At 38.1% G+C, this 13,479-nt stretch overlaps 1 protein-coding gene across 2 annotated transcripts in view; it reads left to right on the top strand.

Moving 5' to 3' along the window:
• Positions 1–13,479, top strand: part of AGO2 (argonaute RISC catalytic component 2) — a 52,538-nt gene that overhangs the window by 22,623 nt on the left and 16,436 nt on the right. Inside the window, exons 4-13 of one of the 2 annotated variants that reach the window (XM_085221738.1) lie at positions 1,078–1,262; positions 2,553–2,689; positions 2,833–2,967; positions 5,951–6,038; positions 7,094–7,241; positions 7,425–7,544; positions 7,732–7,854; positions 9,054–9,187; positions 10,048–10,232; positions 11,868–12,027. In XM_085221738.1, the coding sequence (XP_085077864.1) occupies positions 1,078–1,262; positions 2,553–2,689; positions 2,833–2,967; positions 5,951–6,038; positions 7,094–7,241; positions 7,425–7,544; positions 7,732–7,854; positions 9,054–9,187; positions 10,048–10,232; positions 11,868–12,027 (1,415 nt within the window). The remainder of the gene's footprint in view (positions 1–1,077; positions 1,263–2,552; positions 2,690–2,832; positions 2,968–5,950; positions 6,039–7,093; positions 7,242–7,424; positions 7,545–7,731; positions 7,855–9,053; positions 9,188–10,047; positions 10,233–11,867; positions 12,028–13,479) is intronic. The other variant, XM_085221739.1, reaches the window with a different exon arrangement.

Raw genomic sequence — 13,479 nt, 5'->3', positions numbered from 1 at the left:
ACATTATGGATTATCTACTTTAAAATTTAAGGCTCAAGGTATGAATTGGATGTGGGGTTCAGGGAGTGGGTCAGACATTGACATGCAGTCCAGTAATCATCATAGAGATTCTCCAGTCCTGTGTTTATCAGGGGTGTGGATACAGCACCACAAATAGATCAATTCTTTATTTTTTTTCCATACCATCATGGTTAAGGAGCTTTATAAGTTGAGACCAAGAGGGGGGGAAAAAGCCAAATAAGCAAAAAGAGGCTTTATAGAAAGATTCCAATCAGCAACAGCTGACAGCCTACAACTTCATTTGCATGGCCTTTTTGGCAGAATAAACATGCTGGGCCATCTACAGATCCTGCTGTTCCAGACTCCACTTTCCGTTGGTCTGCCATGGCCACGTGGCTCCTTTCTCTGCACAGCTCTTGTGGTGAATAATGTTGGTTCTAAGGGAAATATAGGACTGCAGTATTAATTTGGATTGTCCACTATAAATTGTCAACTTGGTTGCTGGCTTATGGAGAGGCTGCTTGTATTTGTTTTATCTTTGCTACCTGGTTTTTGACTGAAGAAGCTAGCTGCTACGAGAGGGCAGGTGACTGCATATATTAGCCTGCTGCTACCATATATTGTTTTCAGTAGCACTCTAATTACAGTTTGCCTGCTAAGTGGATGTCTTTTGAATTGAAGCAGTACACTCCCTAGGACAGGAGAATGCAATGCTTTTGTTTACATCCAACACAAGGGATGTTCTGATGATATTTCTCATAGTCACTCCCACAGGTTTTTGTGATATCAGACTTAACCAACTTCCAGTTGGGTTAAGAATTGTTCTCAGACCTTATCTTCTAAGAAAGATGAGAAATCAGTGTTAGAATGCCAGCCTGGGAAGCATACCAGTTAGCTGAAATACACCTGTAGAAAAATGTAGCTGTTGAGAGGCTGTACGTAATGTCTGCTGTTTCTTCATCACTGCTCCATGTCTTTTCCCAGGCTTTACAGCATTATTCAGAGCAATTCGTTGTCCCCTCTCATTTTCCTCTCCAAACAGAAAGAATCATCTTGGTTTGTTGTTTGTCATTGCTGCAGGTGGAGTTGGAGGTCACGTTGCCAGGGGAAGGGAAGGACAGAATATTTAAGGTGGCCATAAAGTGGATGTCCTGTGTGAGTTTGCAGGCATTACATGATGCTCTTTCTGGCCGGCTGCCGAGTGTCCCATTTGAAACCATCCAGGCACTTGATGTCGTGATGAGGCACTTGCCTTCCATGAGGTGAGCAGAAGACACTGGTATTGCTGAGGAAATGTGCTTTATTATCTGAAATGCTTGGGCAGCTACTTTGGGTTGGATGTGCTCTACCAAATAATAGCTCTACCAAATAATAGCTACCTGAGAGGTAACATGGCACTTCTCTGTTTATCAGATGATGGTTTTAAATGAAAAGAGGGGAGATTTAGATTAAATGTCAGAAGGAAATTCTTTACTCAGAGGGTGTTGAGGCACTGGAACAGGTTGCTCAGAGAGGGTGTAGGTGTTCTATCTTGGGAGGTGTTCAGGGCCAGTTTGGATGGGGATGTGGGAACTGAGCTTTATGGTCCCTTCTAATCCAAGCCATTCTATGATGTGATATCAAGTGAGAAGCCTCAGGGCTGGATACAAGTCCCTTTTCGCACTGAAAGTTACTGAAAATCGTTCTACATTTGTGTGGTCTCGGGGCTGGGGTGCCCTGGTACCTCAGCTATACTCCATGTCCATGTAGCCTTCTGAGAAAGAAGCTCCCTGAGCTGGAAGTAATTGGAGGCTGGGAGATAGCACATGTATGGCTCAAAAGTTAATTATCCTATTCCTGTGTTCTTTCAGCACGTGTTAATTGCTGATTTTCTGTATTATCGGGCTAGAGAGACATTAGTGGCACTTAGTACAGCAGTTTTTTTAGAGGAAAAATGCTTTAAAATGGCTATGTCCCAGGCAACATACATGGCATTTGTAGTCAAAACAGTGTGTTTCTTTAAATCTGCTGCCATGAAACAGTTTGCTTAAGACCACTGTTCAAATTAAATGCAGTTGGAAAATAAAGAACAAATTTCTTTACTGAGCTTTCTCATTTTAAAGGACTGAGAAGTTTATGCAAATATATTTAAATATCCTTATATTGCATTGACTTTATCCTTATATTCAGGAAAAGAATCAATCAGCTTTTGCAGTAAATAAAACAGCTAGACAAATGATTCACACATTTTTATTCAGAGAAACATATTAGCACTGGTTTTGATGTTTGATATTAAATGTGCAGTACTGAGTTACCAGTGCAATCATTCTGATGCAGTTGAAAGATGCTTCAGCAATGCTTGCTAGGTGAGTCGTTTAGCAAAACAGTGTTTCCATGGATTTCAGGGTAAGCCACGCAGAAATAAGGGGAGAGATTATTATTTACGGTGTTGTTTATAGCTTGAAACACTGCTGTTTCTGTGCTTTTGAATAGGCATCAATAAAGTCAAAACTAATATAAACATTTTTTTCCTTCTGCTTTAATTTATGATGTGGATTTACCTTCTGTTCCAGGTATACTCCAGTGGGGCGATCTTTTTTTACAGCATCAGAAGGGTGCTCAAATCCATTAGGTGGTGGCAGAGAGGTTTGGTTTGGATTCCATCAATCAGTCAGACCTTCCTTATGGAAAATGATGTTAAACATTGATGGTGGGTTTTATACAATTCTCTCTTTTTTTTTTTTTCCTCTCTTTTTCAACGGAGAGGCAAAAATTCAATAGCTTCAATTGTATTTATTTCAAAACTTATTCCTCTGTATTTTTGTAATACAATTTTAATGTTTTTGTCTACAGTATCAGCAACTGCATTTTACAAAGCACAGCCAGTTATTGAGTTTGTATGTGAAGTTTTGGATTTCAAAAGCATTGAAGAACAACAAAAACCTCTGACAGATTCCCAAAGGGTAAAGTTTACCAAAGAAATAAAAGGTAATAAATATAACTGCTTTATTCTGTCTGCTAGTGTATTACCAACATATATTCAGAAGATTTTCTATAGCTGTTGACTATTTGGGAAGCAAATTATGATAGTGAACATACACTTTTTTGAGCAAACATAAAGGCAAGAAACATTATTTCAAGCATTTATTTCAAGATTTTGACAGTTCCTTTGTCAGTGAGCAAAGTTGGATCAGCTCATATAAATACGTGGCTTCTGACTTGATTCTCTAGTATGAAATGTTAATTGAATGGGTTTTGGACTCTGTCATCATAGAATCGTATAATTGGTCAGACTGGAAAAGACCTCTAAGATCATTGAGTCCAACCTCAACCTTACCATACTACCCTGACAATCCACTGCTAAATCATGTCCCTGAGCACCGTGATCCTTACGGATCCCTTACAACTGGTGGTATTCTATGATTTATTTTTGAAGGAGGCACATTTTGAGTTCAGATATGCACAGAAGTAAATTATCACTTGAGAATGTGATAACTATACATGTATGCATTTAGCTCGATCTCTCTATATAGGGTAATTTCAATTACCTGTGTCCTTAATGAGAGTACAGCAGTGAATCCATGAAGATGACATGTTTCGCTCTCTTCTTAAGTGTTGGGATAAACTCAAACTTCCTAGCAGATGGTTTTCCTGAGATCATTTACTGGCTTGTGATTTATATAAAGCTTCTCATCCTTGACAAGCCTTCATTTCATTGTGTGTTGTCATCACCTAATTACTTGATCAAGTGTCATGTCAAAGTTACTTGTGCATGTGGACATCTGAGAGCATCTCAGTGCAGCATCCCTTATTATGTCAGTCTCCTTAAAACAATTCATCATCTTAAATGACAGTTGTTTTTTCCATCTTGTATTTAGGAATTGAATACCACTTTACGCTTTATTCTTCAGAAAGAACTTCCATCACTAAATACAAGTTTCAATTAGAAATGAGAAAACATTTTTTTCACTTCTGTCATGTCAGTAGTGCCAATCCCAGTTTCATAAGACGGTCCTGTTTCTAATCAAATGATTTTAAATTGTTTGACAAGACTGGGATTTTACATTTGTTACTTCTGATTACCCTATCTTAATTTTCTTTGAAATCACTAATGGCAATATTTCCATATCCAAATTTTCTAATAAATCAGTAATGTAGTTTTACATACTTACATATTCTTTGTACATGTACTCTTCCAGGAAGTATATTGTCATAGAATCATGGAATCCTAGAATTGCTCAGGTTGAAAAAGACCTTAAAGATAATAGAGTACAACCACAAAACCTAACCATACTACCGTAACTCTAACAACCCTCTGCTAAATCATGTCCCTGAGCACCACAGTTTATTCAGTTACCAAATGATGCAGTGAATGAATCAAAACTCGTAGGAAGGAATTAAGCTCCTTGTGCTGTTCACTGAACTCTTACCCATAACATTTCTTCTGGAAAGTCACAGTCCTTCTGTTGTGGTTTAACTTGGCAGGCACTAAGCACACACAGCTGTTGGCTCTCTCCTCTTGGAGTGGGATGTTTGGGAGATCTGGGGGCGGGGGGGAAAGTAAGACTTGTGAGTTGAGGTAAAAGCATTTAGACACATGAAATAAGTGATGCATGATGCAATTCACAGAACCACAGAATTTTAGGGGCTTGGAAGGGACCACTAGAGAAAATTAACTATCCCGTCTAGAGCCAACACACCTTCCTTCTTGATATGTTAGCTAAGAAAGGGGGAAGTGAAAGAAGAACTCCAGCAATCTGTCTTGTATTGAGGCAGCTTCCCATCATTGTTACTTCCACAAAAAGTCTGCAGAATCATCTTGAAAACTTGTATTTGACCAACAAGAAGTCTTCAAGAAAATTCTGATTTTGTACTTGTTGGAAAAACAGAAGACACTATTGCCAGCTTTTTTCCATAAGGATTTTGAGTTTTCGAGAAGAAATAATTATAGTAGGCTTGCAGCAAAGCTAATTGCAAACTAAGGTAACATTTTATTGAAAATACTGTGCTGCAGACTTTAGAAATACTTGTGAAAACTTGATATTTATTGGTGGCTTAGTAGCAGAGGCACTTTAAGCCTTGAAAAATTAGGTGGGAAGATTAGTGTGCTCAGCAAGTTATTAGCACCTTTGACAGATACCATAAATAATGCCGTGTTACTCGGCAGCAACATGAGTTTATGCCCATGTGCAGATAGATATGGAATTTTAATATACAGCTCCCACTTTTCTATTCCCACACATTCAACATCCTAAATGTAACAGTCATCCCTTGCCTGTTTTTGTCTGAACACAAAAGCAACATAAATGAAAGTTCTGTATTCAAGCTCATGTCTGAGGTTAGTGGTAGTTCTGAAATGCTTCTGTTCATGTGGCTGTGTTGTGCTGATCTAGAGTGGAAAAATTATTCTTTAGGTGGGGAGAGTTTGACTTTTATGGTTAGCTTCTCTCTGAAAGCTGTTGGGTTTCAGGTAGGCTCCGTTTTTGTGCAGGTGAGGATTGCAGCAGATGTTTGTCTTCACTAACAGTGAGGCCCAGCTGCCTCATTCCCAGGGTTTGTTTTGCTGTCTGGAGGTCTCACAGACACTGTGTGTTTAGACATAATATTTAAACATGGTTTTTATTCTATGCCCTTCTTCTCCTTCCACCATTCCTGATTTTAGTAGAGAGAGAGAGAGAGAGAGAGAGAGAATTAATTGAATACGTCCAGCTTTTTCAGCTCTGATGGCTTTAAGATTTTGCCTTGTTTCTGAAGTTCTTTGTTTAATCTCGGCTGAATCAGTATTGGTTTTTTGTTTTTTTGTTTTTATTTTATTTTGAAATTCTAAGTTTTTTTTAATAATCTTCAGTTCCCTAAGAACATACTAAATAGTCATTAACTTTACTACACAGTCGGAGTAGTCTTGTTGAATTTTATGGGCACTGACAGCTTGATTTTGAAGAAAAGGTGATAAATGTTTTTCCACTTCTAGGTCTAAAGGTGGAGATAACACACTGTGGGCAAATGAAAAGAAAGTACAGAGTGTGCAATGTCACCAGACGACCAGCAAGTCACCAAACGTAAACTATTTTGCTACTTCTTATGTGTGTGTTTAATTTTATGCTTCAAGAGTGTCATGACTTCTTTAGGGAGCCAGGAAAAAAGCTGTCTTTCAAAATGGTACTTTGATCAGTAAATTTAAAATATAACTCCAACTATTCCCAGTTTTGTTGTTTCTTTTGTTCTATGTCTATTCTTTAATGCACTTAATGGCATTTCAGCCACTCCTTTCATTTTAGATCTACGCTTTTCTTTCATTTTGCTTTTTGGATTTCTTCAACGCTAGAAGAACAGGACGCCCTGTTGGTAGCATAGTTCCCAGAACTGTTGAGCAGTGAAGTGGTAGCAGTTGTGATAAGATTCTTAATCTTGCCTATTGCCATTCCATTTTTCCCTGGAAAAAGTCTTTATTTATAACCAATAAAAGTTTTTTATCACCAACGAGGGTTTTGTGGGTAGCCTCAAGTAGGCAGGTAGTTTACCCTGTTCTAAGAGAGCATTGTGAGAAACAGCACTGATAATAGGTTGCATGATAAAATAACTCTTCAGTATCTCAGTATGTTATTTAATTGTTTAGACTTAATTCCCTGTTCCTTCAAGTGCTGCATTTTATTAACGAAAAGACCATTTGTGCCAACTTGGTATAAACATATGCAAATACATATGCATATATGGAAATTTGTAATGTACAGAGAAATGCATTTCTGAAATGCTTGTTGGGTTTGTGTGCCTCACAATAAGCTCACAATTTTCTGTGCGTGACATATCATGAAATGAGTTCTGCAGGTATCACAGATAGGTATGACATTAGTCTTTGCCTCTGAGGCACTCACTCTTAGAAAATTTAATTGGTAGCTTTAGGTATCGAGTTAGAGAAATGCCTTCCGGGGTATTATTTAATGATATGTGGTAGTGGTAATGATGTACTCATGATTACAGAAATAAACATGCATCATTTAAACAAGATGGGTTTAACCTCCAGCAAACTTAGAACGTGCTAAGAAATGAATTGAAAAAGGGTGGCAAAACATTTTACATAAATTAATGGCTCATTTTCATGTTTGTTTTCACATAGATTCCCACTTCAGCAGGAGAATGGACAAACAGTTGAATGCACTGTAGCTCAGTATTTTAAGGACAGGCACAAATTAGTTTTACGCTATCCTCACCTTCCATGTTTACAAGTTGGGCAGGAGCAGAAACACACGTACCTTCCTCTTGAGGTCAGTAAGCTTTAAATTAATACTGTATTCTGGGGATTTGGTCAGGATGAAAAAAAAGTTAAGCTGTTGACAAACTGGTTGGTGAGTAGTCAGCTCGAGAAATTGTGTAAAGCAGTTGAGGTGGGGAGAAATCGAAGTTGTATTGTTTTTTTTCTTTTTAACTTCGTGTTGGGGATCTTTTAGGTGTGCAACATAGTGGCAGGACAAAGATGCATAAAAAAACTCACCGACAATCAAACTTCCACTATGATTCGAGCAACTGCCAGATCAGCACCTGACCGTCAGGAAGAGATTAGCAAATTGGTAAGTGTTCCCTCAAAAGTGAGGTGAGAGCAGTAGATTTTCTTTCTGTTCCCGTTAGCAGGTTCTGAGGAGTTTGTGCACTACGATGAGGTTATTGCCCAAATATGGTTATCTCAGAAAAGCTGAGATTTGAATGGAAAGAAGTTTTCTTTTTCTGCAAACAATATCTCATTTCTTTGAATTTCAGATGCGGAGTGCGAGTTTTAACACTGACCCTTATGTTCGTGAATTTGGGATAATGGTGAAGGATGAAATGACAGATGTGACTGGTAGAGTCCTACAGCCTCCCTCAATCCTCTATGGAGGCAGGGTATGTTGAGGCACAGCAAAATGTGACTGCTTTGATTACTAACTGTGGTAACTTCGGATTGTGAATGGATGATGCTGAACGTAATGAGGTTATAGTCATCATAGGTGTAGTGTTTAATATTAGTATTATTGTCAGAAGTCCTTGTGTTTCGTGGCCACGTTGTTGGTAATTCTTTATTCCTCAATTGCTTCTTTATTTCTGTAGATAAAGCTAAGGTAAAATGGATTTATATGAACTTCCCTGGGAGATGTTGCTTATTTCAACTCTGAAATCTTCTGAAACTTCTGATTTTGAGTGTTCTGGGTGGAGCAGCTCTGTTTAGGATGACTATTTTAGGGTATTATGTCTGTTAGCACGTTAGTCGCAAAACTGCCTCTTCCTGTAGAAATATTACTTTGCAGGTTTTTCTTTACAGTGACTTTTCACTTTTCACAGATGGCTTCTGCCTGACTTAGTTGTCTTACTGTGCTGCCTTGCAAACACAAAGCTTGTAGCATTTTTATCAGTTACATAGCCTGTCTTGTTGATGCAAGATCAAAGCCTCCATGTCTAGGGTGACTTAATTCGTGGAGGCTTCTCATGAACTTCTAGATCAGGCATTGCCAGCTGTAGATAGTTCTATCAGTGCATCACAATAATATCCACTTGATGGGAGTAAAAGGATCATGCGTGTCAAAGTTCAGTAACTGGTCACCTTTTGTCATCTCGTGAGTTTTTTCTGCAGTTGTGTGAGTGGCACCCAACCAGCATTTGCCTCTGCTTACTGATGTGTAAAATATTGATAGCACTTGAATTAAGTGACACTTGGAGAGTTCCCTGTGCAGTTGTAAAGTCACTGTGGAAAGTCACTGTGTATTCCTGCTAACATTACATTCTGACCATGAATCTTTGACTTAATCCATGCATAATTTCTGTTTTTTCTTAATTTATATTACCAAAGAAAATCATCAACAATAAAAATAAACATTGCCTGCTTCCTACATTTATTTTTCTTAAGAAGCTTTGTTTTTCACCAGACTAGCAGACTGCCTTGTTGCAGTGATAGGATGATCTTTCTAAGATAAGATGGATGTTTGAGCAGTAGAGAAAGAGCTCAGATAATTAAATAGCTTGCTAGTTGGAGGGAAGCATAAATGGCTTTTCTTAGTGTGAATCATTTTCTGATTTAATGTTTTTTTTTTTTTTCTTTCCACACTCAGAATAAAGCAATTGCTACACCAGTTCAAGGAGTCTGGGACATGAGGAATAAACAGTTTCACACTGGAATTGAAATAAAGGTTTGGGCAATTGCATGCTTTGCTCCCCAGCGCCAATGCACTGAGGTGCATCTTAAGTAAGTGTATTGCATAAGGTGATGATTTTAGTACTTATTATATATGGAAATAGACTTATGTCAAACAAAATATATATTCTAAATATGGCAGTATATCTTTAACGCTGCTTTTGATGCTCTTTGAATTATGCAAATCTGATTTCCACAATAGCATAATGAAATCCTCAAAATTAGACTTGCCAGAACCAACACGTACTGTAGGACAAAGCTCCTACCACAGTGAGGCCTTGGGATCGAGTTTAAGGTGGTCAAAATGATTAATGGAGAGTATTCATCACTGAGAGTTTGTCAAGACTTAAAGCTAACTTCTATGTTTTAACCTGGTTATATGGCATGGAATAATTTGTGCACTATTAATCCAAAAGGAATATTTTAACAAGTAATCCAGCTTTTGTTTCCAACTTTCTGCCCAGGCCTGCAGGCACAGCAGTGCATATGTTGGTACGCTTACGGGATCAGTAGAGCTGCTTGTTTTGTTCACTTGGAACATTTAAATGAAGCTTTCAGATTTTTTATTTTTTTTGTCACAAACAAATGGAAGGTTATTGTTAAAAGTGCTATCTGCCATCCTTGGGCCATGGGAAGTGTGCGTGCCTGTGTAGCTGGATTTCTGTAATTGTTTTGCACAGTTTCTTTCCCTTCGTGCATGGGCAAGTGCTGTGTTTAGCTGCCCTAGCTGGTGACTCAGCTGTTCTTTGTCAGGTGAATGCAGGTTCATAGTTATTCATCACAATGATATTGCCATAATGATGTTCCTTTAGATGATTTGCCAAACGGCCTGGGAATGTTTCCCTAACAACTGGTGAGAAAACAGTGGAAACACAACCTTTTACATCCTACTGTGTGTTTAAATCCTTTAGGACTTTCACAGAGCAACTGAGGAAGATTTCCAGAGATGCAGGAATGCCAATCCAAGGGCAGCCATGCTTTTGTAAATATGCCCAGGGAGCTGACAGCGTGGAGCCCATGTTCAGGCATCTCAAGAACACTTACACCGGACTGCAGCTTGTTGTAGTAATTTTACCAGGAAAAACACCAGTCTATGGTCAGTGAGTGCCAAATCATGAGCTTGTGGTTTAATCACAGTTTCTGGCATTTTTTTTCTGAATTATCTGAATGATGGAAGTCTAATTGACTGCAGATTAAATTTACTCCTTTTCTTGTGCTGCATGATGTTTTATAATAATACCTTAATTCATTTCATTATGTTTGGCTGTGCTTTTAACTTGCTCTTCCTGTTGGATTTATTTGATACATGTTTTGTGAGCAGAAAAGCTAAAATCAGAGCTTTTGAGAAATTAATTTTAACTGTTCTGTGGTTGATTAAAATATACTTACTGCAGTTCTAAATATATTCACTGTAATGCTAAAAGTACTGAGTGAGTAAAGAAGAAGTGAGCTTAAAAACTGCCTAGCTTTTAGGACATCTTTGCTTTCTCATGCCATCAGCCTTTTCAGAAGGCTGAATAAATAGAAAGCTTTTGCCCATGGAATTTTGTGGGTGAAAACTCAGCAGCTCTTGGAGATGGATTGACTGTTGGTGCATTTCACACAGCACGTACACGTAGGTTTTAATTTTTGAGACAAACCACACATCTTGTTTTTAACTAGCTCTTCCTATACTGCTCTTTTTCATGTCCTGCCTGCCTCCTCTTATAGTTTACCCTGCCTAATTGCAGCACCATAAACTACCATCTGCTGTTTTCTCCCGTAGCTTTAAGGGCTCTGATCTCAGCCTGTCTGTATCATGCAGCTGCAGAATTGTCTTCCCCCATCCCATCCCTCACACTCACCAATTTAATATAGCAGAAAATATGCTCCTCTTACTTTTCCAAAGCTTATCTGATAAAAAGTCAAAAGTAAGAGAGATGAAAAAAGAAGCTGCAACTAAAGAATGCTTTGTTCTTTTTTGTTTTCAACCTTCCAAATAAAGTTGCTTGTCTTTAATTTGGTCAGTAGAACTGCAGTGCAAAATGACATCTTGTACTGTTCCTGCTTCACATTTAGAGGGGATGCTTTCTTCTTTCTAACCACTGAGAGGATGTGGTATCGTTCCCATTTATTTTCCTTGTAATCATCTTTAATTATGGTTCTCTGTGTTCCTCTAATCATCATCCTTCTCCCTGTGTTCTTCCATATTCCTGCAATTCCTATGCACATGGCCTTGTCTCTCCTCCTCCTCACTCTCCTCAAAAAATCTTTTTTTGTGCAAGTCAGGGTTAAAGCTAATGAGCTGATAAACTAGAGGGACGTAATGTTCATGGTTGGCTGAATGCTGGCACATTTAATACCATTTTTGAGTTACTGGTCCAGAGTTTAATAATGAAAGAACTGCTCATCATCCTAATATTATTCATATTACCTGACTTCATTTGCTGAAGATTTTTCCACAATTATGTTGGCACGCTATAATTCTGACACAATTAGTGTAATTTAAGAAGAAAGTTCAAATAAGCCACCAGTGCCTTTGGTTACATGTAGGACCAGGTGCTGTGTTGTCAGCCGATGGAAGCAGGACAGGAGGAGGATGTTGAGAGGGCAGGGTTGGGTCAGGGAAGTAGGTTTGTTCTTTTTTTCCTCTTCATTTAAATGAGTACTGAAACTCTAGGTGTCAATAAACCAACATCTGGTGCACCAATTTGTAATATAGAAGTATCTCTGTGTCTTTTCTGTTTTGCAGCGGAGGTGAAGCGTGTTGGTGACACAGTGCTGGGAATGGCTACACAGTGTGTTCAGATGAAGAATGTGCAGAGAACAACACCTCAGACTCTGTCTAACCTCTGCTTAAAAATAAACGTCAAATTAGGAGGTGTAAATAATATTTTACTGCCACAGGGGAGGTAAGCCATCTTTCACAGAGGAGAAGAGTGTTGTATTGTAAAGGGAATATGCATCATAGAACTTTTTTTTCCCTACGGTCAATAGCACTGTAGTCTAAGTGATCTTTAGTCAGGCTGTCTTTTGGCTTCTAATGCAATCTTGCAAAAACTGGGTTACAAAGAATGTAGTGGAATGCTTGTTCCAGTTGAAATTGGTTCTAGGACAAGTTTGTATTGCAGTCTGCCCGTTGAAACTGTATGGCTTTCATTTGAGTGAAAAAAGTCTTTTCGCTTTCAGTTTTCAAACAAATAGAAAACATCTTTCAAAGGAGCGTCCTCTCCTTTATAATTTGTGTTCAGGATTGTTCGTCTTGGTGTACATCTCAGTTTCAGTAGACATCAAAAGAAATTGGGAGCAGAAAACTAACTGATTTCCAGGATTTACCTTACAATTTCCTAATAGTGTATGTGCATGTATATTCACTCTTACTGCAGTTACTTTAATCAAATTGAAGTGTTAGGTTTCTGCAAGAGTGAAAACACAGCATTTTTTACAATCCTTGCATTTCAAGTTCTAGAGTGCCTATGGAGTAACCTGCTGCATCATTCTTAGGATCCCATTTCAGAGAAGTAAACACTCTGTTTTGCACAGATAAGCAAGTTTTCACTTCACCATTTTTAGGTTAGTTGGATGGCAGCTGCTCAGAAATAATCCAACGAGTACTTGGCAGCAGGGAAACACATCATCAGAGGGAAGATATATTTCATGTGTCTTGATAAATTCTCTTACACTGAATGTACTCAACTTTACTCAATATACCAATAAACTGTACATTCCTGAAAATGGAGTTAAGTAAAGAGGGAGAGGAGAAACAGCACAACTGCACACAATGCCTAAATGCTTCAGAGGAGCCCTTTTTTTTTTTTTTTTTTAAAATGGAATGCTTGGATCGTTTTGTTGGTTGTTGGGTAGAAGAGCCTTTTATTTGTTGAGCTGCGTGATGGTTGCAAGCAGCTACACTTAGAATTACCTTCAAGTTCCTTTTGAGAGCAGGCCAGAAATCAGTTGAATCTGTCTAGATTACCATTCCCAATCCACCCACATACACACACAATTCTGCTGCCTTGAAGTCTCCCATTTAACATTTTTTGTTAAGGAATAAAGTTGAATCTTAACATTACCAGTGCAGTGTTTTGGTGCTCTATTTTGATGCAAGAGATCAATTATCTTAGAGGCTTAATTTTACTTGGAAGTATAGCTTAAAGGTTCTGTTTCTAGATCAATAGCTATGATAACCATGTTTTTTAGTACTTAATTATTGATGCTGACTTTCATTTGTAGAAGAAGTTGTAATCTTTTGTGTATGTGTGCAGTTCTTCACTTTTCTCATATGGTATTAGATACTTAAGGAGCAGCTTGTCATCCTTATTTGTGTTCTAATTAAGGGAAGATGTGATTCTTCAAGTTTAAAA

Source organism: Meleagris gallopavo, chromosome 3 (assembly GCF_905368555.1).
Source record: "Meleagris gallopavo chromosome 3, MGAL_WU_HG_1.1, whole genome shotgun sequence".
Classification (NCBI taxonomy): Eukaryota; Metazoa; Chordata; class Aves; order Galliformes; family Phasianidae; genus Meleagris; species Meleagris gallopavo.
Note: the sequence above shows the minus strand (reverse complement) of the source record. Positions and strands in the feature narration are given on the sequence as shown.